Source organism: Chlorocebus sabaeus, chromosome X (assembly GCF_047675955.1).
Source record: "Chlorocebus sabaeus isolate Y175 chromosome X, mChlSab1.0.hap1, whole genome shotgun sequence".
Lineage (NCBI taxonomy): Eukaryota > Metazoa > Chordata > Mammalia > Primates > Cercopithecidae > Chlorocebus > Chlorocebus sabaeus.
This window is the reverse complement of record NC_132933.1, coordinates 98,107,636-98,134,560: the sequence shown is the minus strand read 5'-3', so window position 1 is coordinate 98,134,560 and position 26,925 is coordinate 98,107,636. Positions and strand designations below refer to the sequence as shown.

At 46.1% G+C, this 26,925-nt stretch overlaps 2 protein-coding genes and 1 non-coding gene across 15 annotated transcripts in view; 2 read left to right on the top strand and 1 right to left on the bottom strand.

Moving 5' to 3' along the window:
* The first annotated feature begins 1,578 nt into the window (after positions 1 to 1,578).
* On the top strand, positions 1,579 to 12,212 carry TRO (trophinin). Of its 9 annotated transcripts, none has more exons than XR_005239186.2 (14): positions 1,579 to 1,689; positions 3,017 to 3,105; positions 3,405 to 4,595; positions 5,282 to 5,386; positions 5,501 to 5,564; positions 5,820 to 5,899; positions 6,423 to 6,514; positions 7,207 to 7,286; positions 7,380 to 7,422; positions 7,839 to 7,901; positions 8,460 to 8,574; positions 9,396 to 9,503; positions 11,522 to 11,812; positions 11,985 to 12,212. XR_005239186.2 is itself a non-coding variant. In XM_037994910.2 (14 exons), the coding sequence occupies exons 2-14, from the start codon at positions 3,061 to 3,063 to the stop codon at positions 12,026 to 12,028; spliced, it is 2,517 nt and encodes an 838-aa protein (XP_037850838.2). In that variant the 5' UTR covers positions 1,579 to 1,689; positions 3,017 to 3,060; the 3' UTR covers positions 12,029 to 12,212. The 9 variants fall into 9 exon arrangements, 8 of the variants coding, with proteins under 8 accessions (XP_037850838.2, XP_007990003.3, XP_007990004.3 ...); XM_037994910.2 differs by having other exon boundaries at positions 9,396 to 9,699; XM_007991812.3 differs by having other exon boundaries at positions 9,396 to 11,812.
* Positions 8,097 to 8,225, top strand: LOC119622608 (small nucleolar RNA SNORA11). The gene has a single exon (XR_005239219.1). It is a non-coding gene; the product is annotated as a small nucleolar RNA SNORA11 (small nucleolar RNA).
* Positions 12,213 to 13,387: 1,175 nt separating the features above from the next.
* Positions 13,388 to 26,925, bottom strand: part of PFKFB1 (6-phosphofructo-2-kinase/fructose-2,6-biphosphatase 1) — a 64,733-nt gene continuing 51,195 nt past the window's right edge. For all 5 annotated transcript variants that reach the window (XM_073013650.1, XM_073013651.1, XM_007991829.3 and 2 more), the window contains exons 10-14: positions 23,411 to 23,515; positions 18,364 to 18,493; positions 15,718 to 15,780; positions 14,594 to 14,658; positions 13,388 to 14,235 (exon numbers count right to left, since the gene is read on the bottom strand). In XM_073013650.1, coding sequence (XP_072869751.1) covers positions 14,176 to 14,235; positions 14,594 to 14,658; positions 15,718 to 15,780; positions 18,364 to 18,493; positions 23,411 to 23,515 — 423 coding nt within the window. In that variant the 3' untranslated portion in view covers positions 13,388 to 14,175. The remainder of the gene's footprint in view (positions 14,236 to 14,593; positions 14,659 to 15,717; positions 15,781 to 18,363; positions 18,494 to 23,410; positions 23,516 to 26,925) is intronic.

Genomic DNA, 26,925 nt, shown 5'->3' with positions numbered 1-26,925 from the left:
TTTGCTTTTCTGTGGTATTAATTGTAATGTCTCCTCTTTCATTTCTGATTTTGAGTCTTCTCTTGTTTTTTCTTAGTTGATCTAGCTAAAGGCTTGTCAATGTTATTTATCTTTTCATAAAACCAACTCTTGGTTTCACTGATTTTTTTCCTATTGTTTCTCTAATCTCTATTTCATTTACCTCTGCTCTGGTCTTTATTATTTCCTTTATTCTACTAATTTTGAGCTTATTTGTTCTTCTTTTTCCAGTTCCTTGAGGTGTGACGCTAGATTGTTTGGGATCTTTTTTCTTTTTGATGTATGTATTTATTGCTGTAAACTTCCTTCTTAGAAGTGCTCTTGCTGCATTCCATAAGTTTTAGTATGTTGTGTATAGATTTTCACTTGTCTCAAGATATTTTAAAATTTCCCTTTAATTTCTTCCTTGACATATTGGTTATTCTGGAGTATGTTGTTTAATGTCCATACATTTATGAAAGTTCCACAATTCTTATCATTAATGATTTCTAGTTCCATACCACTGTGCATGTATTACTTGATGTGATTTCAATATTCTTAAATTTGTTAAGACTTGTTTTTGGCCTAACTTATGATCTATCCTGGAGAATTTTCTATCTGTGCTTGATAATAATGTATATTCTATTGGATAAAATATTCTGTAGGTCCTTTTTGTCTAAAGTGTAGTTCAAGTTCAATGTTTCCCTATCGATTTTCTATCTGGCTGATCTGTGAATTGTTGAAAATGGGGTCTCGAAGTCTCCTACCACTATTGTATTGCAGTCTACTACTCCCTTCAGATCTATTAATATTTGTTTTATATATTTAGGTGCTTCTATGTTGGGTGCATATATTAAATATATTTATAATTCTTAGATATTCATGATGAATTGATCTCATTATCATTATATAATGGCCTTTAAGATCTTTTATAATTTTTGACTTTAAGCCTATTTTATTTGACATAAGTATAGTTATCCTTGCTCTCTTTTGAATGATTGAATGAATAAATAAATGCCACGAATTGTTTTCTGCATGGGGGAACAGTGCACCATGTCACAAGAGACAGTCTAAGTACAAGTTGATACTTTTAAAGCATCAATATAGTCATTGTGAGATCAATAAAAACTTTTCATGGATTTTTATACATTACAGTTTTTATTCTGAATTGCATATGATGTACGGGCACCCTATCTTTTAGTGTTTAGAACCTCTAAATGTTTTAATCTGGTAATACTTGAAAGACACAAATGAACATGACCTAGTCCCCTGCTCCAGAGCAGCTCTAGCAAAGAGAGACATAGACACAAGGTATAACAACACTATGTAAATAGTGTTGGGATAGAGGGTCTGTAGGAAGAGTTGGTGTGGGAGTTCCGAGAAGCACATTCCTCCCAGGGGAAACAGGAGAATCAAATAGGAACAGAGATACAGAGTGGGGAACAGAGAAGTCAAATGGAGAATAAGAGGGAGTGATAACTGAATAGGGGTCTTAAGCAGAAAAAGGGAGCTACATTGAGGAAAATGGAAAGCTGAAAGTAGGTATGGAGGGGAGGAGACTGACAGGCAGGAACGGAGACCCCCTCTGGAGGCGGAAAGAGGCAGGACCACTTCCGGCCAGGGAGGGGGATAGGCTCAGACATAAGGAGAGGCTTGGAGAGAGCACACGCCTTCTGGATTCAAGAAGACGAGGTGAGCTGAGGTGCCTAGCTTTAGTGAAGACCCTGTGGGGACTTCCTGGCTGCGGTTTCGACGTGCCTGACTCCACACGCCCCTAAGGTTTGAAGAAAACCTGCTGGGGGTTCGGGACCTAACCGCATCAAAGTCGCCTTTAGCGGTGCCTGGACCCAGTTCGCATAGAAGAAAGTAGGAGGCAGAATCTCCTTTGAGCCACAGAAAGGAAAGATCTGGACTCGGTTCGGGCCGTGGAAGGGAGGGATGCAGACCTAGTTGGGACCGCAGAAAGGAAGGATCGAGAAATCCTTCAGACGGTAGCAAGAGGGGAGGAGAATACACACAGTTCCGGAGGGAGATAGGAGATGGCAGGACTCCGTTTAGGCTGGAGAAAGGGGGCAGGACCCTGTTTGGGCCACAGAATGGAGGGATCGGGACCCAGAGAAAGGAGTGGGCAGCATCCCTTTTGAGCAACGGAAAGGACCAGATTCAGATTGGAGAAAGAAGGGGATATGACCCGGTTGGTTCCGGTTTGAAAGGGAAGAGACAGGACCTGGTAAGGTTTGAGAACAGGAATACACAGAAGGTTCACACAGTTGGATTTGGGGGTGGGGTATTCATGTTGCAGAAAGGGCGGAGCCGCACACTTGCGGACGTGGAAAGAGAAGGGAGTGGCGTTGGTTGGGGAAGGGGTGGTGCAGAGACGTACCGCAGAGCGGAGGGAGGGGGCTTATTAAAGGAAGGAAAGGTGCAGAGAAATGCTGCAGAGCGGAGGGAGGGGTGTGTATTGGGAAGGGGCGGTGTGTAGCAGTACAGTAGAGGAGAGATGGGTTGTGTTGGGGTAGGTGCGGTGCGGAGTGGTACTGCGGAGCGGCGTGGTACTGCGGTACGGGAGGGGCTGGTGTTGGGGGAAGGGTTGGATCGAGATGTGATGCAGTTAGAAGAGTGAGTCAGGGGTGGCGCCAAGATGTTCTGTTGCTCTGAGAGCAGGGGGCAGATGTGGGATTGAGCTGGTTAGAAACTGTCCGGTTTACCAAGGCGCATGCGCGCGGAGGGCCTTGAAGAACCGGTTCTTTTGGGAGAGCGGCGGGCCTAAGTTAGGGGGTGAGGGTGCCTCTAGTCGGTGCGCCTGCGCACTATCGAGTTGCGGAGGGGGCGTGTAAAGGGGCGGGGTCGTAGAACTGACCCTCTTGGAGGCAAAACGGAAACCAGATGGCCTGGGTTTTTTAGGTATGAAAATCCAGGAGTTGAAGGGATTAGGGCCCAAGGTTACATGAGACTCTTCTAAGTAAGGATAGGTGAGATGTCTGATGAATCTCCCCCTCCCTCTCATTCTCTAATTCAGGCCCATTCCCCTCAGACTCAGCTGTTACTCGGCCTCCCAGAAAGATGGATAGGAGAAATGACTACGGATATAGGGTGCCTCCATTTCAGGTGAGGCCTCTCTGCATTCTCTCTAGGCCATCTGCCCCGTCCTGAGTTCACTTACTGCTCTTCAGACTCCTTCCACTGTGTAGTTTCATAATTCCCTGCCTAACTCATCTCAGTCCTCCCTTACATGGTGAAGGGGGAGGAGAGGAAAACCTGCCTGACTCTATTCCTTCCTTGATCCCTACCCCTTCCCTCACCCCATTTCAATTAACCACTGCTCAGAGGAAGGGAAGGCCTTTGTGGAAAGGGGTGGGCTTTAGGGAGGCCAGATGGCCCAGAGGATCATAATCCTAAGTGTGTAGGGCCCTCTGCCTCCCCCTGGGAGCCTGGGGCTTCCCTTCCCTCCAGATATACAGACTGAGACTACAGAAGAGGACAGTGTCTTGCTGATGCATACCCTGTTGGCGGCAACCAAGGACTCCCTGGCCGTGGACCCACCAGTTGTCAACCGGCCTAAGAAAAGCAAGACCAAGAAGGCCCCTATAAAGGCTATTACTAAGGCTGCACCTGCTGCCCCTCCAGTCCCAACTGCCAATGAGATTGCCACCAACAAGCCCAAAATAACTTTGCAGGCTTTAAACCTGCCAGTCATTACCCAGATCAGTCAGGCTTCACCTACCACTGAGGTAACCAATACTCAGGTTTCTTCAGTCACTGTTCAGCCTAAGAAAGCCAACAAGATGAAGAGAGTTACTGCCAAGGCAGTGCAAGGCTCCCAATCCCCAACTGGCCGTGAGGGTGGCGCTACACAGCTCAAGTCACCCTTGCAGGTCCTAAACCTACCAGTCATCTCACAGAATATTCACGCTTCAATTGCCAATGAGTCAGCCAGTTCCCAGACCTTGATAACCTCTGTCAAGCCTAAGAAAGCTTCCAAAGCTAAGAAGGCTGCGAATAAGGCCATAGCTAGTGCCACCGAGGTTTCACTAGCTCCAACTGCCACCCATACAGCTACCACCCAAGGCCAAATTACCAATGAGACAGCCAGTATCCACACCACAGCAGCCTCCATCCGAACCAAGAAAGCCTCCAAAGCCAGGAAGACAATTGCTAAGGTCATAAATACTGACACTGAGCATATACAGGCTGCAAATGTCACTGAGACAGCTACCAGGCAGATTGAGGCCTCAGTAATAGCTATCAGGCCCAAAAAATCCAAGGGCAAGAAGGCTGCCAGTAGGGGCCCAAATTCTGTCTCTGAGATTTCTGAGGCCCTACTTGCCACTCAAATGGTCACAAACCAGGCCCTGGCAGCCACCCTGCGGGTCAAGAGAGGGTCTAGGGCTCGGAAGGCTTCCACTAAGGCTCGGGCAACTGAAAGCCAGACTCCAAATGCTGACCAAGGGGCCCAGGCCAAGATGGCCTCTGCTCAGACCAACGTAAGTGCCCTTGAGACTCAGGTTGCTGCTGCTGTCCAGGCCCTGGCAGATGACTATCTGGCTCAGTTGAGTCTGGAGCCCACAACCAGGACCCGGGGCAAGAGAAACCGAAAGGTGAGATCTCTGACATTACCATCCTTAACTTTGTGCTTCTTTTCCATTTCTACCCTTCTGGTTTGTTCATTTCTTCTGTAAAAGTTTAACTTTGAGCTAGTCCCTGTGTTCAGATAGGCTGTGGAAGATGCTGAGAAGAAGGTGACATAGTTTCTGCCCCCTAGTAGTTCACAGATTGGTGAGGAAATAAGACATCCATATAGTCAGCTACAACCTGTATGTAATTCTACTTGTATTTAAATAGTAGTTACCATGTGCCAGGCTTTGTGTTGGGGACATTTACACAAGGTATGTCTGAATGTCTTGAAAGTAACTCTTACCAACAAGGGATCATAGGTCCCAGTTTTACACATAAAAAAACTGAGTCCCAGAGAAATGAAGTGACTTGTCCAAGAGATACCAGCCAGCATAATTGGTGGTAGCCAAAGGAAGAGAAAGACCCTTAGGCTCTTATCTTGAGTTGTTCCTAGCCTGACAGAGAAATGAAACTCCTTCCTGGAAGACAGTGAAAGACTTGAAAGCTCAGGACTTAGGGTGGCCAATGGCAAGGTCAGGATCAGGCTCCACTACAGCAAGGCTGAGGGAGGGGGTTAGAGAGACTTTCTGTCTGGAGCAGGCAAGGTGAGGAGCCAGAGCCATCTCTTTCACCTGGTGACTCTGGACCTTCCTTCTTTCTGATGATGAAGTCCAAGCATCTGAATGGGGATGAGAGAAGTGGCAATAATTACAGGCGGATCCCATGGGGCCGGAGGCCTGCGCCACCGCGAGATGTGGCCATTTTACAAGAAAGGGTAAGAATCCAATGCTGTCTAGTCTCTTCTCTTCTTCACCTGCCCTCTGCTCTGCCACCTCCCGAGTTTTCTGCAAGCATGTTAAGATCTCTCAATTTATTCCTCTCCTCCCAGGCTAATAAGTTGGTGAAATACCTGTTGGTTAAGGACCAGACAAAGATCCCCATCAAGCGCTCAGGTAGTGTCCTACCAACCCTCCTCCTTGAGCTCTCCTCTCCACTCCTCTCTCCTCCCATAGTCTGGTAGTAACACTTTATGGCCTCTTTGTTCTCTCATATCTCCACACCTGCCCTCCTCACACGCTGCCATGGCTGGCATCTTCTATTAACTCACTTCAGGTCTCTGGTTGCACTGACCCAACAGGACTGGCAAAAGGGCTGCAGCTCTGTGGCCCCTGCTAAGCTCAGCTACTCTCACCTCTCCTTTTCTACAGACATGCTGAGGGATGTCATCCAAGAATATGATGAATATTTCCCAGAAATCATTGAACGAGCAAGCTACGCTCTGGAGAAGGTGAAGGGGCAGTGCTGGCGGAAGGGCGCAATGGGGAAGCTTTGAATTGAGCAAAGATATATATGTCTCTTTTGGAGAGAATCACAGAGACATGCTAATCCAGCCCCATTACTGTGTGAATGGGCAGACAGTGGCCTAGGGAGTGGTGTAGACTTGCCATGGGTCACACAGCATGTCAGTGATGAAAGCATGGCAAGGACACAAGCCACTCAACTTAGTCTCAGCTTCTATCCATGGTTTGACACATTCTGCATGTATTTCAGATCTCACCTCTCCCTTGTATCCCCGTTCTCTGTCTCCTTAGATTCCTGCTCATCACAAAGATGATGTTGATGACAATAGTACATTCGCTGTGTGTTTACTGCGTGCCAGGCACTTGGCTGTGTGCTTTATGTGCATTATCTCACTGATTTCTTACACATGCAAACCCCCTAAGTACACTGGGAGTTTTAGGATGCCCAGAAAGTTCACTGATACCCAAGCTGAATTTTGTGATCTCACAGGCTATTCTTTTACTTGGCAGATGTTTCGAGTCAATCTGAAAGAAATTGATAAGCAAAGTAGCTTGTATATTCTCATCAGCACTCGGGAATCCTCTGCAGGCATACTGGGAACGTAAGCTGGGAAAGGGCTGGAGTGGGAAGGGAGCTTTTGCTTTTATCTGTGCTGCTACCCCTTCTTTGTCCTACTTCCCCCATCCTTTTAGGGAGTCAGGAAAAACAGAGTCTCAAAAGCCCTGTCTCAGCACTTGCACATAGTTGGAGCCCTGCTCACAGGAGTGGCACCTGATTATGACTGATGGGTGTAGGAGCCTAGGGTGGGACATTCCTGCTGTCAGGTTTGCTGTCTCTGTAGAAGCTTCTCAGGAAAGCAGGCCTGTCATTGCTTGCCTCTTCCGACTGAGTGCCTGGCCTGGCTTTGGCAGAGTGGTTCTCAAGGAGGGCTTCCTGGTGTGGGTGGATCAGGATGCATGAAGCGCAGGAGTCTCAGTGGGGCTGAAGGTTCTAGGAGAGAAAGAAGGGATTCACATGGACTGAGTGCTTGTGTTGTAGCAGGTTGACAGCCATTCTTCCGTCTTCTTGGCAACCTGAGGAAGGGAGAATATGATTTTCCCATTTTACTGAATAATAGACCAAGGCTTGCAAGTCTAAGTGCCTTGCCCAGGGTGGCATAGAGCTGGAAGCAGAGACTGGGCAGAATTCTGTATCTGAGGCATCTGGGAGAGGCTAGCCTAGTAAGGTGACTGGTGTGTCTTTTGCGGATGGCTGCTGAACATAAACCTTCTTTCTGTCCTGTTATTCCCTTAGGACCAAGGACACACCCAAGCTGGGTCTCCTCATGGTGATTCTGAGTGTCATTTTTATGAATGGCAACAAGGCCAGTGAGGGTGAGTGGCTGGGCATGCAGCTGAATGGGCGGCCATGGTCTGGATTCCATGTGTTCAATTTCTGTCCCTGTCTCCTCTTGCCTCCCCTCGCAGCTGTCATCTGGGAGGTGCTGCGCAAGTTGGGGCTGCACCCTGGGTATGATTGGGCTTCTCAGCGCTTGCTGTCCGTGTTGTCCTTTGGCAAGAGAGGACGGTCCTAGGATTGCATCAGTCTGGTGGTCTGGTGGAGCGGGTGGGGTGCTGGACTGGGTAGAGGGCCCAGGGTTCTGACCTGGGTGGATGATGGGCAAATGGTCCTGAACTCTCTGCTCGCTCTCTCCTGTATGTCCTCTGTCTGTTCTAAGCTGAGATGTTAGATAGACCTTCAGGGATCCCTGACAAAGAGGCATCTGGTCTTAACTGCTTGCTTCTAGTGGCCATGTGCTCACTACTTTCTTCGCTTCATTGAGACTGCCCCATGTGCTAGAGAGGTCTCTTCCATGTTGGGAAATGCCTCTGCCCTCATCTGGGCAGTTCTGATCTGTGTTCATGGGTTATTTTTCCCATTGTCAGGGTGAGGCATTCACTCTTTGGGGAAGTGAGGAAGCTCATCACAGACGAGTTTGTGAAGCAGAAGTAAGTGGTGTTTGGGGCTTTGTCTGGCCCTGAAGTGTTCTGGGTATACTGATCTTATTCAGAAAGTGCTTAGTGCCTTTCTTACGCTAGCTTTAGAGGGATGGGCATCCTGTGTTCTAGAACTGATACTGTCTAAAATTCCCACGGGCAGACCTTTCCAGGACTGGGCCAGACTCAACACAAGGCCCTTGCAGTGGGGTGCGCTCAGAGCAGAGGGCCTTAAGAATGGCTCCTCTGTTTACAACACACCCAACAGGAATTTGGGCTTACTCCTCACAGGTGGCATGATACTTTGGCCTTCCTGTGACATCATGCCCTATACATGTCTCCCCTGGAGAAGCCCAAGGGACTGCTTTGTACAGGGCCAGTGGGAAATGGCTCAGTATTGGAGGCCAAGACCATGAACTGTGTTTGGTAGTGAGTGTGGGGCTGGAGTGTCTTAGAAATCCTTCTCCAGGGGCTGTTTGTATTTCTTTGGAGGAGGTGGCCACCTGGTGTCTAGTGCTTAAGACAGCAGGCTTGCTTGGTTAGAAACAAGTTTCATTTCCTTTTTCCAAGGTACCTGGAGTACAAGAGGGTCCCTAACAGCAGACCACCTGAATATGAGTTCTTCTGGGGCTTGCGCTCCTACCATGAGACTAGCAAGATGAAAGTCCTCAAGTTTGCATGCAAGGTAATAGGAGAGCTGCCCGAGCTTGGCATATTAAGGCAATGGGATACCCTTGGCTGGGGCAAGCAATGCACAGGGATGGGCAGGTACAGAGCAGCCTGGAGCTCATATATAAACATGTGGAACCTCCTTTATGTCCTAGGGTGCTGCTAGATATCTAGTTTACATCATCTCATTGCTTCTTCATACTTTGTATTAATCCGCATGGGCTGCCAAAACAAAATACCATAGACTGGGTGGATTAAAAAACAAATTTATTTTCTCATAGTTCTTGAGGGTGAGAATCCCAGGTTAGGGTCCACTAGGGTCAGTTCCTGGTGAAGGCTCTCTTCTTGGCTTGCAGATGGCTGCCTTCTTGCTGTGTCCTCACATGGCTTTGTGTGTGAGAGAGAAGAGAGCAAGCTTTCTGGTGTCACTTCTTATAAGGACACTAATCCTACTGATCAGGACCCCAACCTTATGGCCTCATTTAACCTTAATTACTTCTGTAAAGGCCCTATCTCCAAATACAATCACACTGGGTGTTAGGGATTCAACGTACAAATTTGGGGACAGGCACAACACTTCAGTTCATAACATATATACTCTTTTATTTCCTGTAATTATAAATGAAGACACTTAGGCTAAGTGAGGTTAAGTAACTTGTCCAAGGTCATATAGCATGTAAATCGTCAGAGCTGAAACGATTTCAGAACTGACCCATGACAGAGCCCCAATAACTAAGAATTTTTAAAAAGTATGGCTACTAGTTCAATACAAAGCCCATAGATTAATATGTGATTACTAGGGTTATTTTCTTATTATGATTATCATCCCCATTTCAGGTGCAGAAAAAAGACCCCAAGGACTGGGCTGTGCAGTACCGCGAGGCAGTGGAGATGGAAGTCCAAGCTGCAGCTGTGGCTGTGGCTGAGGCTGAAGCCAGGGCTGAGGCAAGAGCCCAAATGGGGATTGGAGAGGAAGCTGTGGCTGGGCCCTGGAATTGGGATGACATGGATATCGACTGCCTAACAAGGGAAGAGTTAGGCGATGATGCTCAGGCCTGGAGCAGATTTTCATTTGAAATTGAGGCCAGAGCCCAAGAAAATGCAGATGCCAGCACCAGCGTCAACTTCAGCAGAGGAGCTGGTACCAGGGCTGGCTTCAGCGACGGTGCTAGTATTAGCTTCAATGGTGCACCCAGCTCCAGTGGTGGACCTGGCATTACCTTTGGTGGTGCACCCAGCTCCAGTGCCAGCTTCAGCAATACAGCCAGCATTAGCTTTGGTGGCACACTGAGCACTAGCTCCAGCTTCAGCAGTGCAGCCAGCATTAGCTTTGGTGGTGCACCCAGCACCAGCACTAGTTTCAGCAGTGAAGCCAGCATTAGCTTTGGTGGCACGCCTTGTACCAGTGCCAGCTTTAGTGGTGGAGTCAGCTCTAGTTTTAGTGGCCCACTCAACACCAGTGCCACTTTTAGTGGTGCAGCCAGCTCTGGCTTTGGAGGCACACTCAGCACCACGGCTGGCTTTAGTAGTGTACTCAGCACCAGCACCAGCTTTGGCAGTGCACCCACAACGAACACAGTCTTCAGTAGTGCGCTTAGCACCAGCACTGGCTTTGGAGGCACACTCAGCACCAGTGTCTGCTTTGGTGGTTCTCCCAGCTCCAGTGGTAGCTTTGGTGGTACACTCAGTACCAGTATCTGCTTTGGTGGCTCTCCCTGCACCAGCACTGGCTTTGGAGGCACACTCAGCACCAGTGTCTCCTTTGGTGGCCCTTCCAGCACCAGTGCCAATTGTGGTGGTACACTAAGTACCAGCATCTGCTTTGATGGCTCTCCCAGCACTGGTGCTGGCTTTGGTGGTGCTCTCAACACCAGTGCCAGCTTTGGCAGTGTGCTCAACACCAGTGCTGGTTTTGGTGGTGCTATGAGCACCAGTGCTGACTTTGGCAGTACACTAAGCACCAGTGTCTGCTTTGGTGGCTCTCCTGGCACCAGTGTCAGCTTTGGCGGTGCGCTCAACACCAGTGCTGGTTTTGGTGGTGCTGTCAGCACCAGCACTGACTTTGGTGGTACACTAAGCACCAGCGTCTGTTTTGGTGGCTCTCCCAGCACCAGTGCTGGCTTTAGTGGTGCACTCAACACCAATGCCAGCTTTGGCTGTGCCATCAGCACCAGTGCCGGCTTCAGTGGTGCTGTCGGCACCAGTGCTGGCTTCAGTGGTGTACCCAGCACCAACCCTGGCTTTGGCGGTGCATTTAACACCAGTGCTGGCTTCGGTGGGGCACTTAGTACCACTACTGACTTCGGTGGTACTCCCAACAACAGCATTGGCTTTGGTGCTGCTCCCAGCACCAGTGTCAGCTTTGGTGGTGCTCATAGCACCAGCCTCTGTTTTGGTGGAGCTCCCAGCACCAGCCTTTGCTTTGGCAGTGCATCTAATACAAACCTATGCTTTGGTGGCCCTCCTAGCACCAGTGCCTGCTTTAGTGGTGCTACCAGCCCTAGTTTTGGTGATGGACCCAGCACCAGTACCGGTTTCAGCTTTGGCAACGGGTTAAGCACCAGTGCTGGATTTGGTGGTGGACTGAACACCAGTGCTGGCTTTGGTGGTGGCCTAGGCACCAGTGCTGGCTTCAGTGGTGATCTAAGCACCAGTTCTGGCTTTGATGGTGGGCTAGGTACCAGCGCTGGCTTCAGTGGAGGACCAGGCACCAGCACTGGCTTTGGTGGTGGACTGGGCACCAGTGCTGGCTTCAGTGGCGGACTGGGCACCGGTGCTGGCTTTGGTGGTGGACTGGTCACTAGTGATGGCTTTGGTGGTGGACTGGGCACCAATGCTAGTTTTGGCAGCACACTTGGCACCGGTGCTGGCTTTAGCAGTGGCCTTAGCACCAGCGATGGCTTTGGCAGTAGGCCTAATGCCAGCTTCGACAGAGGACTGAGTACCATCATTGGCTTTGGCAGTGGTTCCAACACCAGCACTGGCTTTATTGGCGAACCCAGAACCAGCACGGGCTTCAATAGTGGACCCAGTTCTATTGTTGGCTTCAGTGGTGGACCAAGCACTGGTGTTGGCTTCTGCAGTGGACCAAGCATCAGTGGCTTCAGCGGTGGACCGAGCACAGGAGCTGGCTTCGGCGGTGGACCAAACACTGGTGCTGGCTTTGGTGGTGGACCAAGCACCAGTGCTGGCTTCGGCAGTGGAGCCACCAGTCTTGGTGCCTGTGGCTTCTCCTATGGCTAGTGAGGTTTCAGGTAACTGCAATATTTCCATAGCCAGGACCCACAGGGATGGGTATAAGAGCTGGGAGATGTTATAAGAAACACTAAGGCAGGAGAGTGGGTTGGAAAGGTGAGGGCAATGAAGGAATTAAGAGAAGACAGTGCATTTGGTGCTAAAATGTGTTCCTATTTGTTTTGTTTTCAGATTTATTCCCCATGTTTACAGACACCGCTAATAAATTGCATTAGTCCTTCCCATGGAGCCAAAGTACATCCTTGGAATCTTTGTCCACACAGCAGTCAAAGCAGCTACGGCCAATCAGCTGAGGGTGTCATGTGATGGAAAAATCTGTTTGCTGTTTCTGCTTTATTGTTTGCTTTCTGTGTGCTGTCATATTTTGGTATCAGAGTTACATTAAATTTGCAAAATGAATTGGAGTTTTTTCTGTCTTTTAATGTGCTTAGGTAGTTGTGGAGTGGCATCTTGGGTTCACAGAAGAGCTGGAGATCAGCATAGCTCTTTGGAGAAAATGGGGCTCCAGCTTTTGGCTCAAAGGCAAATATGACTTCAGCAGGATAGAGGCCTGGGGAAAGCATGGCAGGCAAGAGGATAACAGCTTGAGGAAAGATATGGAGAGGGAAAGCCTGGAGCAGAAGGCAAAGGGAGAGGCTTCTGGACAGTAAGTACAGATTCATTTTGAATCACTGGTGTAAGAATGGAGGGAAGGGCAGAGGTCACTAGGGGTGGACATAAGAACAAAGGAGGGTTTAATTGGGATAGGAGAGGAAAACTTGGGCATATTGTATAGACTGTGGGGCAAAAGCTAATAGGGACAGGAGATCGATATGGAAGAGTCAGGAATTGACTGAAGTAGCCCATCCCTGAGAAGGTGGGATGGAATAGGGTACCAGAGAAGACGACCCTGACTTTGAACAGACTTAAGGGTGGCTGTGGATGCAGATAAATATAGATCTGCTTCAAGCAGGGATCGGCAACTTCTGTAGTAGACAACAACAACAAAAAACGGAGAGGTGGATTCTGCAGGGTTTAGGTCTTGCTGGGTGGTTGTGATGGAAGAACAAGGGAACAAAGGCAGCAAGTGTATGAGTGTCTCTTTACCACTGGGTCACTGGTACCTGGCTTATGGTAGTTGCATGGAGAGTGGCTGAAGAGATGGCCCACAGTATCCAACATAGTTAGGGACAGAACACTAAGGATAGATTGGGGGACAATAGAGCATTCAAAGGACTCTGCTCTTGATGCTGTACAGCAACAAATATTGTTCATTCAAAAAATACTACAGGGCTGGGCACAGTGGCTCATGTCTGTAATCCCAGCACTTTGGGAGAGGCCAAGATGGGAGGATCACTTGAGCCCAGGAGTTCAAGACCAGTTTGGATAACCTCGTCTCTACAAAATAATTGAAAATTAGCCGGGCATGGTGGTGTGCACCTGTGGTCCCAGCTACTTGTGACAGAGGCTGGGGTGGGAGGATCGCATAAGCCCAGGAGTTCGGGGCTGCAGTGAGCTGAGATTGCACCACTGCACTTCAGCCTGGGTGACAGAGTGAGACCCTGTCTCAAAAAAAAAAAAAAAAAAAGAAAAAAAAAAAGAAGGAAATATTACATATATGCCTACTGTATGGAGGCATACTGCTAGGGATTCAGTGGATGATATAGAGTTGTAAGGACTGGGGTAGTGGGTGGGCAGTGGTCAGACAGTTGGATGCTTGCATTTAAGAAGTCAGACCAGGGAGATGATACCAAAATCCATGGAGTAGGTGGTTGAAGGAGAGAAGATGAGTTGAGGGGGTCAGGGGACTGTGAGTTCAGAGTATTGGTTGGATCATTCACATAAACAGTGAAATCACTCAGGATGGCAGCAAGAGTTGGAGAAGAAAGGAACACTTGGCTCAAGTGCCAGATTCTTCTCTTGAGTGTAAGGATGAAAGTGTCATGCCCACAGCCAGCTTGCTGGAACAAGGCCCACAGGAACTCACAGGCACCTATCTTCTCCCCCATCTTTGGAGGTGCTACTGTAGAACTTTTCCCTCCAGGAAATCCTTACCTGTTCCATGCCCTCATAGCAGCAGAGCTGGGTCAGGATTAGGATCAGTACCTTGAGAACAATTGGAAAAGCCTCGCCATGACCTCCTCCTCTCCTCTTGTAGGCAGTAAGTCTTTATTCGTCAGAGAATAAGAATTAAGAAAGAAAGTTTCATCCAGAGCTAGATAGCTCCTTAGTTGCGGCCAGTAAGTGAGGCTTGTTTGGGAGTTGCGGAGGACTTCTTCACTGGTGGTGGAGTACCTCAGTGAGGCCAAGGCAGAGTAGGAGAAGAGCAAGGATAGCATTTCCTAAAGGTGGAAGGCGATGAGGACACTTTCTTGGAAAGGGCTCAGTAGTGGGCAGGGACAGTATCCAGGGCTTCCTCAGGTTCCCGGGTGATGTCCACATTCTGAGGAGAGAGCGCAGGATCAATAGGAAGGAGACAGCAGTGCAGGGCCCCAACCTCCCCCCTGCCTCTTGTCCTCATTGCCAGGCTCCCCTCTTTCAGCCAGGCTCAGATCCTGGCCCTCAGGTAGGCCTGGGGGAATCTCAGCCTGAGGCCTTTTTGGCAGGAATTGCCCCAGCCCTGCATCTCCATAGTGCCTTGGGTCTGGGCTGTGGTTTCCACATTTCTGGGTGCTGGTTGCTCCCTCTGTTGGTGCAAAACACGCAGGTTTCGTGGGGTTGGTGCAGCCTTTCTGTGGATGAGGTGCTTTCACCATGTGCTGTGTCCACAGCCAGCTTGGGCCATGGAGTCCCCCACCTACCTCAGGCTTCTCCCGGTGTGTGTTCACGGCTTCCACATTCAGGTAGATGGACTCCACTTTGCAGCCTTGGAAAAGAACAATCCATCTGTCCATAAGCCCCCAAGGTAGGCACAGGTCTTCCCTGAGGTATCACCTCCCCCGCATCACCAGCCACACCCCCAGCTTCATACTGTGTACAGATCATGACTCGCCTGTACAGAGGAGAATTTAGACAGCAGTGTGATGTGTGGGGAAGACACCAGGCCTAAGAGGCAGCCAACAGGGCATCCTGCCACCTCTGCCCCTAATAGTCTTAGTTCTGTGAGCTTCAGTTGCTCATTTGTAAATGGGGATGGAGATGAGAGATGAACTCTGGCTGCCCACAGCTCTCGAGGTCCGCAGGACATCAGTCTCATCTGTGTAATATTGATGTAGCTCTGCGGATCCTCCAAGCCGTGTTAGGTGGTGAAGAGGTGGAAGAGTCCTGGGGCCACTGCCTTGGGCGATCAGTGCCAGGCAAAGTTTATCTGGAGGACAGTGTGGTTGTGGCAATACCAGGAGTATGGAAGGTCACGTGGGAGTTCTAGGGAACCTGAAGACGGAGGAGGGTGCATCACTGGGGCTTGGGGCTGACAGAGGGGGCCTAATGCCTGTGGAAGCTCCCTTAGCTTCATCCCTGTGGACTGCACCTTACTCCAGGCTTCAGTAGGTCATCTGCCCTGTTTGCACCCCGGAATAGATTTGATTCTGTCCCTCCCCTGTTCATGAACCTTTCATAGCTAATGTACCAAGAAAGAGCCTAAACTGCCCAGGCTGGTCTTTGTGCTCTTTCTCCAATACAGCCCTAACCTACAATTTTCCTCTGGTCCCCTTTGGGGAATCCCCTTCCACAGCTTGGTGCTCTGTGCTGGGCGCTCTGGCAGAGACACAGAAAGTCAGCGCCATCCCCAGATTTAGAAGCCATCCTACTCTTTCCCTGTTATCCTACTACCATCAGTCCCACCCCCACCACCCACCCAGGGAACCTCCTGCAGGACACCCACCCAGGAAACCTCCTGCAGGACTCTTCTTGGCAAATGGTAGGCACTAGGGCCATGCTCATAGCCTCTAAATGCCTGTCCTTGAATCAGGGTGGGAGTACTTACCATAAGCCACAGGAGTGAGTTTCAGCACTGTGTGCAGAGGGCACTTGAGATATGGAAGCTCATCTAGAAAGGAACGGGAAGCAGCCCTCAGAGGCAGGGTGCTAGCCAGGACACAGCCTCTCCAGGCCCCCAGGCTTGCTGGATGTTCCCCGTTTCATGTCCCCTTGCCATGGTGGGGCCTCACCAGGGGCCTACACCCCCCAACCCTGCAGGGGCAGCGCTCAGAGCAGCTGGGAAGAGAGGAGGAGAGCAGGGAGGCAGGAATGCCCTGGAAAATGGTGGTAGACTGGATTGCGTGTCCTGCAGGAGGGTCAGGCCGGCCACCCTGGAGACGGCCACCACCTCACAGGGCCAACAAGAGACCCAGGCAGGCTTCTCTCCCGCCCCAAGTCTGGGGCCTTCCGCAGACCCCACACCACAAAGGCCCACAGTTCACATCAGCAAGTGTTTTCTGAGGCCCTGCTGTGGCAGTGGACAGCACCCACAGCCTTCTCCCAGCCTGGCCTGCTCCCTCTGATCACTCCTGCCCCAGGCCTGGTGATGGACGAGCATTTGTCCATCACTTGTATCCAGTTATTGACATTATGCATAAAGTTGTTCTGAATATTCATGTGCAATTTCTTGTCTGGGCCTATGATTCCATTTCTTGGGCAAGCCCGAGAGGTGGGGGCAGTAAGCCCATTTCATGGTCTCAGCCAACTGAGGCTCTGAGAAGGAAAATGCTCTCTGCAAGTCACACAGCCAGGAAGCAGCAGAGCAAGGACTTGAACCTGGGACCCTGTGACACCAGAATTCATGCACTGGCCCCTGCTGTCAACTGCTCCGGCCATCCAGGGGCTCGCAGTGTCCTGGGGGTGATACACCCACCTGCTAGGCAATCTCTCCTGATACCCACTTTCCCGCCCACCTGCACAGAACACTCCCCATTTCCCTTCATTTTGCAGGATCACCACCCCTCATGGCTTCCCTGAACAGCAGGTTCCACCCTAGGTTTCTGAGGCCTGCCACTGTCCTCCCAGCCTCCTGAGACATTAGGTTGGCTGTTTTCCTTCCTGGGCATCCATCCTGCTGCTCCTCCTTGTTTTTGTCATCATCAGGCCCTGGGCCAAGGGTGTTTTGCCCACTACCTCATGACACCCTTAAAGATAGACTGAGGTACTACTGTACACCCTCCTTATACACTTTAGGAAACAGACTCAGAGAAGGGAAGTGACTTGCCTGAGATCTCTGACCCAGCTCTGCCACTGCCTCTAGTAGTGACCTTGGCCCAGCCTCTGCTCTCTCTGGTATTCAGTGTTCCCATTTCATAGGACAGGATTGGACTAGATGTACTCTGAGGGTGCCCAAGCCCTGAGGTTCTGTGGGTCTGTATTCTCAGTCACATAATCTCTCTGGGCCTTTTTCCAGCATTCACCTGAGTAATAGGGTGGGTGGGTTGGGGGGGGGGGGTGAGAACATCTGTCCAGTGCTGCCTTGTCTGGCTCCCAGGACAGGTAGCCTGTGTGTAAAAAGCACTCTACTCATATCTGAAAGGGGAAGTCCCCTGGCATGTACCTGGGATCCATGTCTATCCCTGACACTCTGAGCCCCATGACCTTGTGCCAGTCACTTCACCTCTCTGGGTCTCCCTTTCCTCATCTGGACAATGGGAGTTACAGCACCTGCCTCATGGTCTCAAAACATTGCCTCAAAAAGTAGAGATGCGAACACAGAGAAATCTACCAGTGCAAGGACCCGCACCGCACATCCTATCACCTATTTCCAGTGAGGAAACTGAGGACTGGGCAGAGGAAATTCCTTATTTAATGTCAAGTTCTCAAGTGCCCTGGGTTCCAGTTCTGGATGACTCCATATTACAGTGTTCTTTATTTTCAAACCAGCATTGTAGAAAAGATCCAAGACTGTAAAACATTGTAGACATTGAATATAATTTTGCATTGTTCTGAGACACCTTAAAAATATCCTGGAAATGCTAACATTTCAGCATCCACATTGGAAATGGAATCTCATGCCTGAAAGTGATATAACAGTTTTTTTTTGCCAGGCCAGCTGCCCCAGTTTGCAGTTCAGCCTATGTAGTCAGTGTGTAAATACTGTATAAATGCAATGCCTAGATATTTTTTAAAAATAAACTATCATTTGAAAAACAATTTAAAATGAAAACATCACTATCTTGGGGAAATTACCCCTATAGCAAGGACAGAAACTTGTAATCAGGATCATGAAACTACGAAAGGCCCCACTATCACCTGATGGTAGCATGCTTCAGAGAAATACTAGCTCATCTTTTCCAGATGACGCAGACTGTTAACGTTGGCTTTGAAAATGTTAGCTAAGAACAATACTAATAATAGCAGTTAACATATAGCCCATATAGTGTGTCATGATCTGTTCTAAATTTTTTACTTATGTTACTTAAAATTCATTGTTATTCTCCCCATTTTACACATGAGGCCACTGAGGCCAGAGAGGTTAAAGTAATTTGGGAAAGGCAGTACAGCTAGTATGTGAAAGAGAAAGAATCTGAACCTAGGCATCCTTGTTCTAAATACTCTTCTCTTAACTACTAAGATATAGATATCTAATTGCTGGTGTCAGTGTCTCAAATACCATCAAACTTCCCCAAAACAGAGATGAGGGTAGTACCTGAACTTTTATCCAGGAAATAGGCCAGGAGGCACCGCATGACGGCCTGGTGGCAGATCACCAGTACATTCTCCTGTCGTTCTAGCTCCATTATCACTGGCTCCAGACGCTGAACCAGATCCTCATAGGACTAAATGTAAGAGAGATATTTGAGTGAGAAAGGGAGATGAGGCACATTTGCCCAGAGGGGAAGAACTCTAAACTAGGAATCAAGAACATTTGGTTCCAGTGCCAGTTCAATTGTTGACCCGGCAGTATGACCTTAGGCAACTCACTTCCTTCTTAGGGTCTTAGTTTCATTATCTGCTAAATGGGGGCTATCAATATAGTGGACTAAATAAGTGTACCAATACAGTGGACTAAATAACAATAACAACAATAAAACTCCCCACTGCAAATTGTCTTCTTAAGTGCACTTCTGACCTTTCACAAAAATAAAGAAAATTTTATAAATATAGGGCCCCAAAATGAAGAAAAACTGAAAAAAAAGTGATGTGGATGTAGAAGCCACAGCTGCCCTGGGGGCATTTGCCAATCATAGTAACTAAGAGTTTTGAGTTTTAAAAACCTTATAGAAGTAGAAGACAAGGCCTTGGGTGTGCACAAGGTGGGGAGTTGAGACTGAGACTCTCACATAAATCTGAGACCCTCAAAGGCCAAATCTTTACACTCTCAGCAAAAGTGCAAACTAGAAAAAGTTCCTTAACAAGCAAAAAGAAACAACAAGAAAATGTGTCTGTCTCTCCTTGGCTCTCAGGGGAAATAAGTGAAAATCCTCCTGTAAGAATTTATAACCACCAGACTTCCCTCAGGTGAGCTGGTGATTCAGAGCTACACTACCCATGTGATTTGAATAATGTTATGCTGAGAGTTTAATAAAAAGTGATCCCAAGTCGTTAGCTCCCAGGACTGCTTAGAAGAAGCAAACGGAAATCTCTCTGGATTCTCTTAACTCAGGCTGTGTGAGATTCCCATAGATAAATTCTTGCCAAGCTGGAGCTCATATAACACACAAGGAAATAAGCTACCATGAGTGAGAATAAGCAGAAACAAGAAGAGAACCCTAAAAACTTAAGATAAGGGATGCCACAATATAAAATAAATATGTTTGAAACTTTTAAAGAAATAAAAAGTGGAATAAAAAATGTAAGGAAGAAACAAGATGTTATCAAAAATGCAATGTAGATTTGAAAAAGAACTAAATAGAATTTCAGAAATAAAAAAATAGTCATTAAAATTGAAAACTCAGTGGATGGGGTAAGGAGCATATTAGATACTACTTAAGAAATAGTGACTGGAAGATAAAGCTGAAGAAATTACTCAGGATGCAGCAAAAGATACAAAGAGATAGAAAATAGGAAGGAAAAGTTAGGAGACATGAAGAATAGAGGCAGGAGTAACATACATCCAATTGTATTTCCAGAGGAAGATAATAGAATGTGAGAGATGAATTTTTAAAGATAAAATGTCTGAGAGTTTTCCAGACTTGATGAAGAATCCCAAGCCTCAGATTCGGGAAGTCTCACTAATCCCAAGCAATATATTAATAAATGAAAAGAAATTAACATCTAGACATATTAGAAGGAAACTTTAAAGCAACAATGATACAAAAACCTTAAAAGTAGCCAGAGAGAAAAGAAAACTAGACTGACAGCAGATTTCCTAGCCACAGTAGAAGCCAGAAGACAGTGAGGGTAATACTTTCAAAGTGCTGAGAGAAAACAACTGTCAACCTAGAGTTTTTACCCAGCCAAGCATCACTAGGATTGAGGACCCCCTCCTACCAAGACATTTTTAAACAAAAAGAAGGGTGTGTTTACTCACTAAAAAAGCTTCTAAAGAAGATGGAAGGCCGGGCACAGTGGCTCACGCCTGTAATCCTAGCACTTTGGGAGGCTGAGGTGGGTGGATCACGAGGTCAGGAGATCGAGAACATCCTGGCTAACACGGTGATACCCCATCTCTACTAAAAATACAAAAAAATTAGCCAGGTGTGGTGGCAGGCGCCTGTAGTCCCAGCTACTCAGAAGGCAGAGGCAGGAGAATGGCGTGAACCCGGGAGGCGGAGCTTGCAGCGAGCCGAGATCACACCACTGCACTCCAGCCTGGGCGAAAGTGCAAGACTCCATCTCAAAAAAATAAATAAATAAATAAATAAATAAAATAAATATAGTCATGCTGCTATAAAGACACATGCACATGTATGTTTATTGCGGCACTATTCACAATAGCAAAGACTTGGAATCAACCCAAATGTCCATCAGTGACAGACTGGATTAAGAAAATGTGGCACATATACATCATGGAATACTATGCAGCCATAAAAAAGGATGAGTTTGTGTCCTTTGTAGGGACATGGATGCAGCTGGAAACCATCATTCTCAGCAAACCATCGCAAGAACAGAAAACCAAATACCGCATGTTCTCACTCATAGGTGGGAACTGAATAATGAGATCACTTGGACACAGGAAGGGGAACATCACACACTGGGTCCTATTGTGGGGATGGGGGGGGGAGGGATAGCATTAGGAGATATACCTAATGTAAATGACGAGTTAATGGATGCAGCACACCAACATGGCACATGTATACGTATGTAACAAACCTGCATGTTGTGCACATGTACCCTAGAACTTAAATAAAAAAAGGAAATTATTATATCAAAGAGACATCTGCACTCCCATGTTTATTGCACTATTCATAATAGCCAAGACATGGAATCAACCTTAGGTGTCCAACAACAGATGACTAGATAAAGCAAAATTTGGTATATACACTCAATGGAATATTACTGAGCCATAAAAGAGCAATGAAATCCTGTCATTCTCAGCACCATGAATGGAACTGGAAGACATTATGTTAAGTGAAATAAGACAGGAACAGGAAGTTAAACACCACATGTTCTCATTCATATATGGAAGCTAAAAAAAAGTTGATCTCATAGAGGTAAAAAGTAGACCAGAGGATACTGGAGGCTGAGATGGGTAAGGGTTGGGGGGAAAAAAGAGATTTGTTAAAGGGTATAAAATTAGAACTAGACAGGAAGAATATAATATGGTGTTCTATAGCACTGTAGGGTGACTATAGTTTATGTTATAAGTTTCAAATAGTTAGAAGGAGGACATTGAATGTTCCCAACACAAAGAAATGATAAATGTTTGAGATCATGGATATGCTAATTACCCTGATGTGATTACTATACACTATATGTATCAAAACATCACTATGTACCTCCATAAACATGTAGGATTGTTATGTGTCAATTTTTTAAAGTAAATTAAATTAAATTTTTAAATGGGAGGGATATTAAACTAATAAATTAGAAAAATTACCAAAAAAAAGAAAGTGCAAGACTCCATCTCAAAAATAAAATAAAATAAAATAAAATAAATGAATAAATAAATAAAAATAAAAATAAAAAAGAAAGATGGAAAATGAACTCAGAGGGAAGATTTGAGGTGCAAGGGGCAAGAATGATCAGAGGAATTGGTAAACATGTGGTTAAATCTAAATAAACATTGACTGCATACAATAATAACGACAACAGTAATAATTCACTTGGGGGTTAAGACCAAGTTTGACCTAAAATACAAACAACATGTAAATTAGGAGACACAGTGGCCAGAGTTTTAAAGTTCTTCTGTTGTTTAGGTTGAGGGTGGAGATATTGATTTTAGATTTTGTTAACAATGAATATTAAAATGTTAAGGGTTCGAGTTGGTTGCATAATAGCACTCAGCAAACAATTATTATGAGTGGTCTTGAAATACATTTTGACCTTACATCCTTATTGAGATATCAACTAAAAATGGAAAGAATCACGATGAAAAATTTTTTAAATGTTAAGGGTAATCTCTAAATGAATGGAAACAAATTATATAACTTAAATATGGATATAAAAACTTTATCAATCCTAAAGAGGGCAGGAAAAGAGAAAAAACTAAGCAGAGAACTTAAGACAAGATAATAGTAATAAACTAAAAAAGTTAGTAATTACAATAAAAGTGAATATACCAAACTTACCATTCAAAAGACATATATTTTCAGTTTGGATTAAAAACAACGAAACCCAACTGTAAGTCGTTTATAAGAGACACAAAACAAAGATACAGAGGGAAGTTGAAAGTAAATGAATAGCTAAAAGTGAACTAGGTAAGTAGTCACCAGAAGTCACTGAATCTTGTACAGCTATATTAATGTCAGATAAAATACGTTTTTAGGCAAAAAGGATTATCGGGAAGAAAGAGGTTTGGTCCTATGTAATGATAAAATGTGCAATTCATTGAGAAAATATAATTGCTTTAATATTGTATACCTCCAATAACACAGCCTCTAAATACCTAAAGGAAAATGAGGTCAAATTAAGATGAATTTTATAATGTCATCTCTGAGGGTGAAGAGAAAAAATGTGAAAGTGTTGTATAACTGAATAGAATATCTATTGTTTAATCTTCCCAGATGTCCTTCTTTTCTAATTACTTTTCCCAGCAATTTATATTAGAAATAAAGTGTGACTAATAAATGCTCTAAAATGTGGAACTGGCTAAGTGGAGGCTTGATCAAATGCAATGAGCATTCATCTCATATGGGGATAGGGAACTGATGGTCTGTTTCATGTAGTGGCAAAGAAGTTGATTAAATTATTAGCCATTGTCTCTTGGGACAATGCCAACTGCCCAGAGAGGCTGGAGCTTTAGGCAACTTGGCAACAAAATATCAGGAAATCAGAGTATGTTGAACTATTTAAAGTGTCTTCATGAAGGGATACCAGAGACAAGGTCCAGGATAAAGTGAGCACTTCTGAAGCAGAAAGAGAATAAGCAAGAAAATTATGTAGCTTTTAAAAGAAAGGGATGGATCTGTTGCCTATAGCCAAGAATCTAAAACAACCAAGGGCCAGATAATCATGTGCCTTGTGGGATGGCAGCTGCTGCAAGATATGCTTACTCTGTTTCTAAAGCTGTCTGGACAACTGTGGAATCCTGGCAGTTGCAATGAAGACACTGGGGAGTAGTCCTAGGCATTAGGCCACCCCCCAAACCTTACCTCTCCTTTGGGATAGCGGTAGCGATATTTATCTTGGTCTCGCAGTGCAAATTCTTCAGGGTAATGTTCCTGGATTTCTTCATAGGTCATCTCCTCACAGACACCCTGAGAAAAAGTATTTGGGGGCAAAAGTATTCACAAGATGAAATTCCACAGAGTCTTTGCCATAATTCTTCGATGATTGTGGAACAGTAGCACATGAGCACCTGGGTCTCTGTGAACACAGCTTTGGGTCTGTGCCTGTTATCTATAAGTGTGTATGTGTGTGTGTGTCTGTGTGTGTGTGTTTGTGTGTGTGTATAAGGTGTGCGGCTGTGTGGATGTGACAGTGAGTGTATGTGGATAGATGTGTTCAGGCTGAGTGTATGATGTTTTTCTATGATTGTACAGATAGGTCTGCAGGTGTACATTATACATATAAGTATGTATTTTTATAAAAATATGGGCATAAGAATTTGTGGCTGTGTTTACAAGTCTGTGTGGAGCATGCTTATGTACTTGTGGTATGTTTAAGGACTTATGCCTCGTGTTTGTGTATTTGTCTCAGCATATGTTGTGTGCTTGCGTGTGTGTGTGTGTGTGTGTGTGTGTGTGTGTGTACAGGGTGTCTAAGCATTGGAGAATGTGTCGATGTGGTCTTTCCATGCAGGTCTCAGTGTGTCTGTGGCATGTGTATCTGTTAATGTATATGTCCCTCATTATGTCTCTGGTGTATATGTGAGAGTTATCTGTGTACCTGTGTCTGAAGACCTCTACTTTGGGAACTCTGGCAGATAAACAGGCATCCACAGACATCTCAGACAGGAAAAATTAATAAATTCCTAATGGTTTCAGAGTGGATTTGGGGGAGATACACTCTCCTCACTCAAAAAAGGAATTGAGTCCTCAGAAAATGAGTTCCTAAGGTGCTTATGAGAGATTCCAAGTCTACTGAGAAACTCCCAGAGGTGAGGTGACTACTGCTGGTGGTGGAAAGTTATGTTGGGTTTCTAAGATTTCCTTTTGGGTATGTGGATTCCAATTAAATCTCCCTGTAGGGGGCCAGCGGCCTCTGGTTGTTGTCTACTGGGCCCATCTACCATGCCCCCATCAGGGGTGAGGAAGTGAACCCCTACCCCAACCCACAAACATCTCTGCAGTGTGAAACTTCTCCAACCCACACTGCCCATGGAAGAAAGTGCACCCTACTGGGTACATGAGGTCCTTCCAGATTGGCTTCAACTTTCTATTGAGGAGTACTAGGAGCCTGTTGCCTATAGAAATGGTCATTGACTCATTATTGAGTCAAATTGCTTAACCTCTCCAAATTTTACTTTCCTTGTCTGCAAAATGTGGAGAATTAGAACTACTTCATAGAAGTGTTTTGAATACTGGAAAAATGTAAATAAAATATATTAGTATAGAATATGCAAGGGACATTTTAAAGACTCAATCATTAGAATCAATTATTAATATTTTATTAATCATGGAAAATAAACCAGAAACTTAAATTCTTGCTTTATCATCATCCTAAATTCTTGCTTCTTCCTCACTCACCCCTCATAGCCAATTTCTGAGATTCCACCTCCTAAATCTCTCTCAAATCGATTCCTTTTTTCTTCCCTCTCCATTTGTACTACTACAACCTTAGCATTTCAACACATCCAATCAACCTCTTTGTTTATGAAGTTCCCTATCCCTGTCTCTCTGCCTGGAATGTCATTCTTGATCCTTTCTATTTGGTTCACTGTTACTCAAACCTGAGGCTTCAGCTAGGTATCACTTCTTCCAGGTAGATCTTGGTTGAGTTAGGTGTCCTGCCCCAATTTCTATGTACCTATAGTCTTGCCTATCAGAGCCTGTATCACACATGCTGTTCTCTATTTCTCTGTTTATTCCTCTGTCTACCCTATTTAGCCTGAAAATTCAGTGAAGACAGGAATGAATTAGATCAATTTCCACCTCCAGCATCACTCTAAAACCTGAAATAAGGAGGGATTCAATAAATGTTTACACCACATGTGGACCAGAAATAAGAAGCCACCAAACTTATGATGAAGAAATTTCATATTTGTTTGCATATATTTTATAGCAAATGTATGTGGTATACAGAACAATGCTGTATAGCCCTTTTCTAACTATGTGTATTTCTGTACCTCTATATTTATATACACATATGTATGAATGTACACACACATACGTGTCTGTTTCTATAGAGGCATATCTAGCAGGCAAGTAAGTAAGTTAACCTACCCACACGCAAGTTATTTACACAAGTGGTGAAGCTTTTATGTTGATGCCTAACAATCATAACCTGTGCGCTGCTGCCCAGTGCCATTGTACCTACAGTGCAGGTGAACAATGGAGAGGAAACAGCTCCTTTCTCAAAGAGCTCATGGAAGAACCTGACCCTGAAGAGAGATTGCTATACCACCAGGGCTGGGTCCTTCATGTCTCCCTCTTCCTCATCCCTTACAGCCAGTGCACCATCAAGCCCTGCTGATTCCACCTTAAATTTTTTTTTTGAGACAGGGCCTTGCTTGTCACTCAGGCTGGAGTGCAGTGGCATGATCACAGCTCACTGCAGCCTCAACCTCCCAGGCTCAAACAATCCTCCTATCTCAGCCGCCTGAGTAGCTGAGGTCACAGGCATGCACCACCACACCCAGCCAATTTTCAAATTGTTTGTAGAGATGGGGTTTTACTATGTTGCTCAGGCTGATCTCCAACTCTAGGGCTCAAGTGATCCTCCCACCTAGGCCTCCCAAAGTGCTGGGATTACAGGCATGAGCCACTGCACTTGACCTGATTCCACCTTTGAAACATTCCCAAAGTCCTTCATTTCATCTCCAATGCCACTACTCTGGTCCAACATGCCCCCACCTCTTACCAGACTAATGCAATCAACTTCTTACTGGTCTACATGTTCATTCTGGCCTTCTTCCCACCAAGTTTCCACACATGCCCAGAGTGGGCTTTCTTTAAAAATGTGCATCACAGTCAGACTACTCCTACTTGATGTGGACCCTATCAATGGCATCTCATTGTTGTTAGGGCAGCATTTGAATCCCTCAACATGAACTATAAAGCCTAGTGGCCTGGCTTCCTTTCAAGCCTCATCTCCCTTTTCTCCAGATCTCACTATTGCTGTCCCAGCCTCTGTGCTATTCTTTCCTTCAGTTCCCTGAACTTGCCATGCTCTCTTCTTATCTCTGGGTCTTCACATGAGCTATTTTCTGTCTCTGAATTAAATTTATTTCCCCACTCCCCAGACCATTTCGCCTCCTTCTTGTCACCTCTAGCTTCCTCCAAGAAGCTTTCCTTGTAAATCTCCCACCACCAAGTTGAGTCAGGAGCACCCTCACCCTCTGATCCTCCATAATCCCTTCTACTTCTCCTCTCATAGCCCTTTGTCACACTGATATGTAATGCCCTATTTACTGTCTGTCTTTAGGATGAGGGCAGAGACTTTGTCTATTCTGGCCTTCACTGGATCCCCAAGACATAGAATAAGGTCTGGCATATGACTAGTTGTC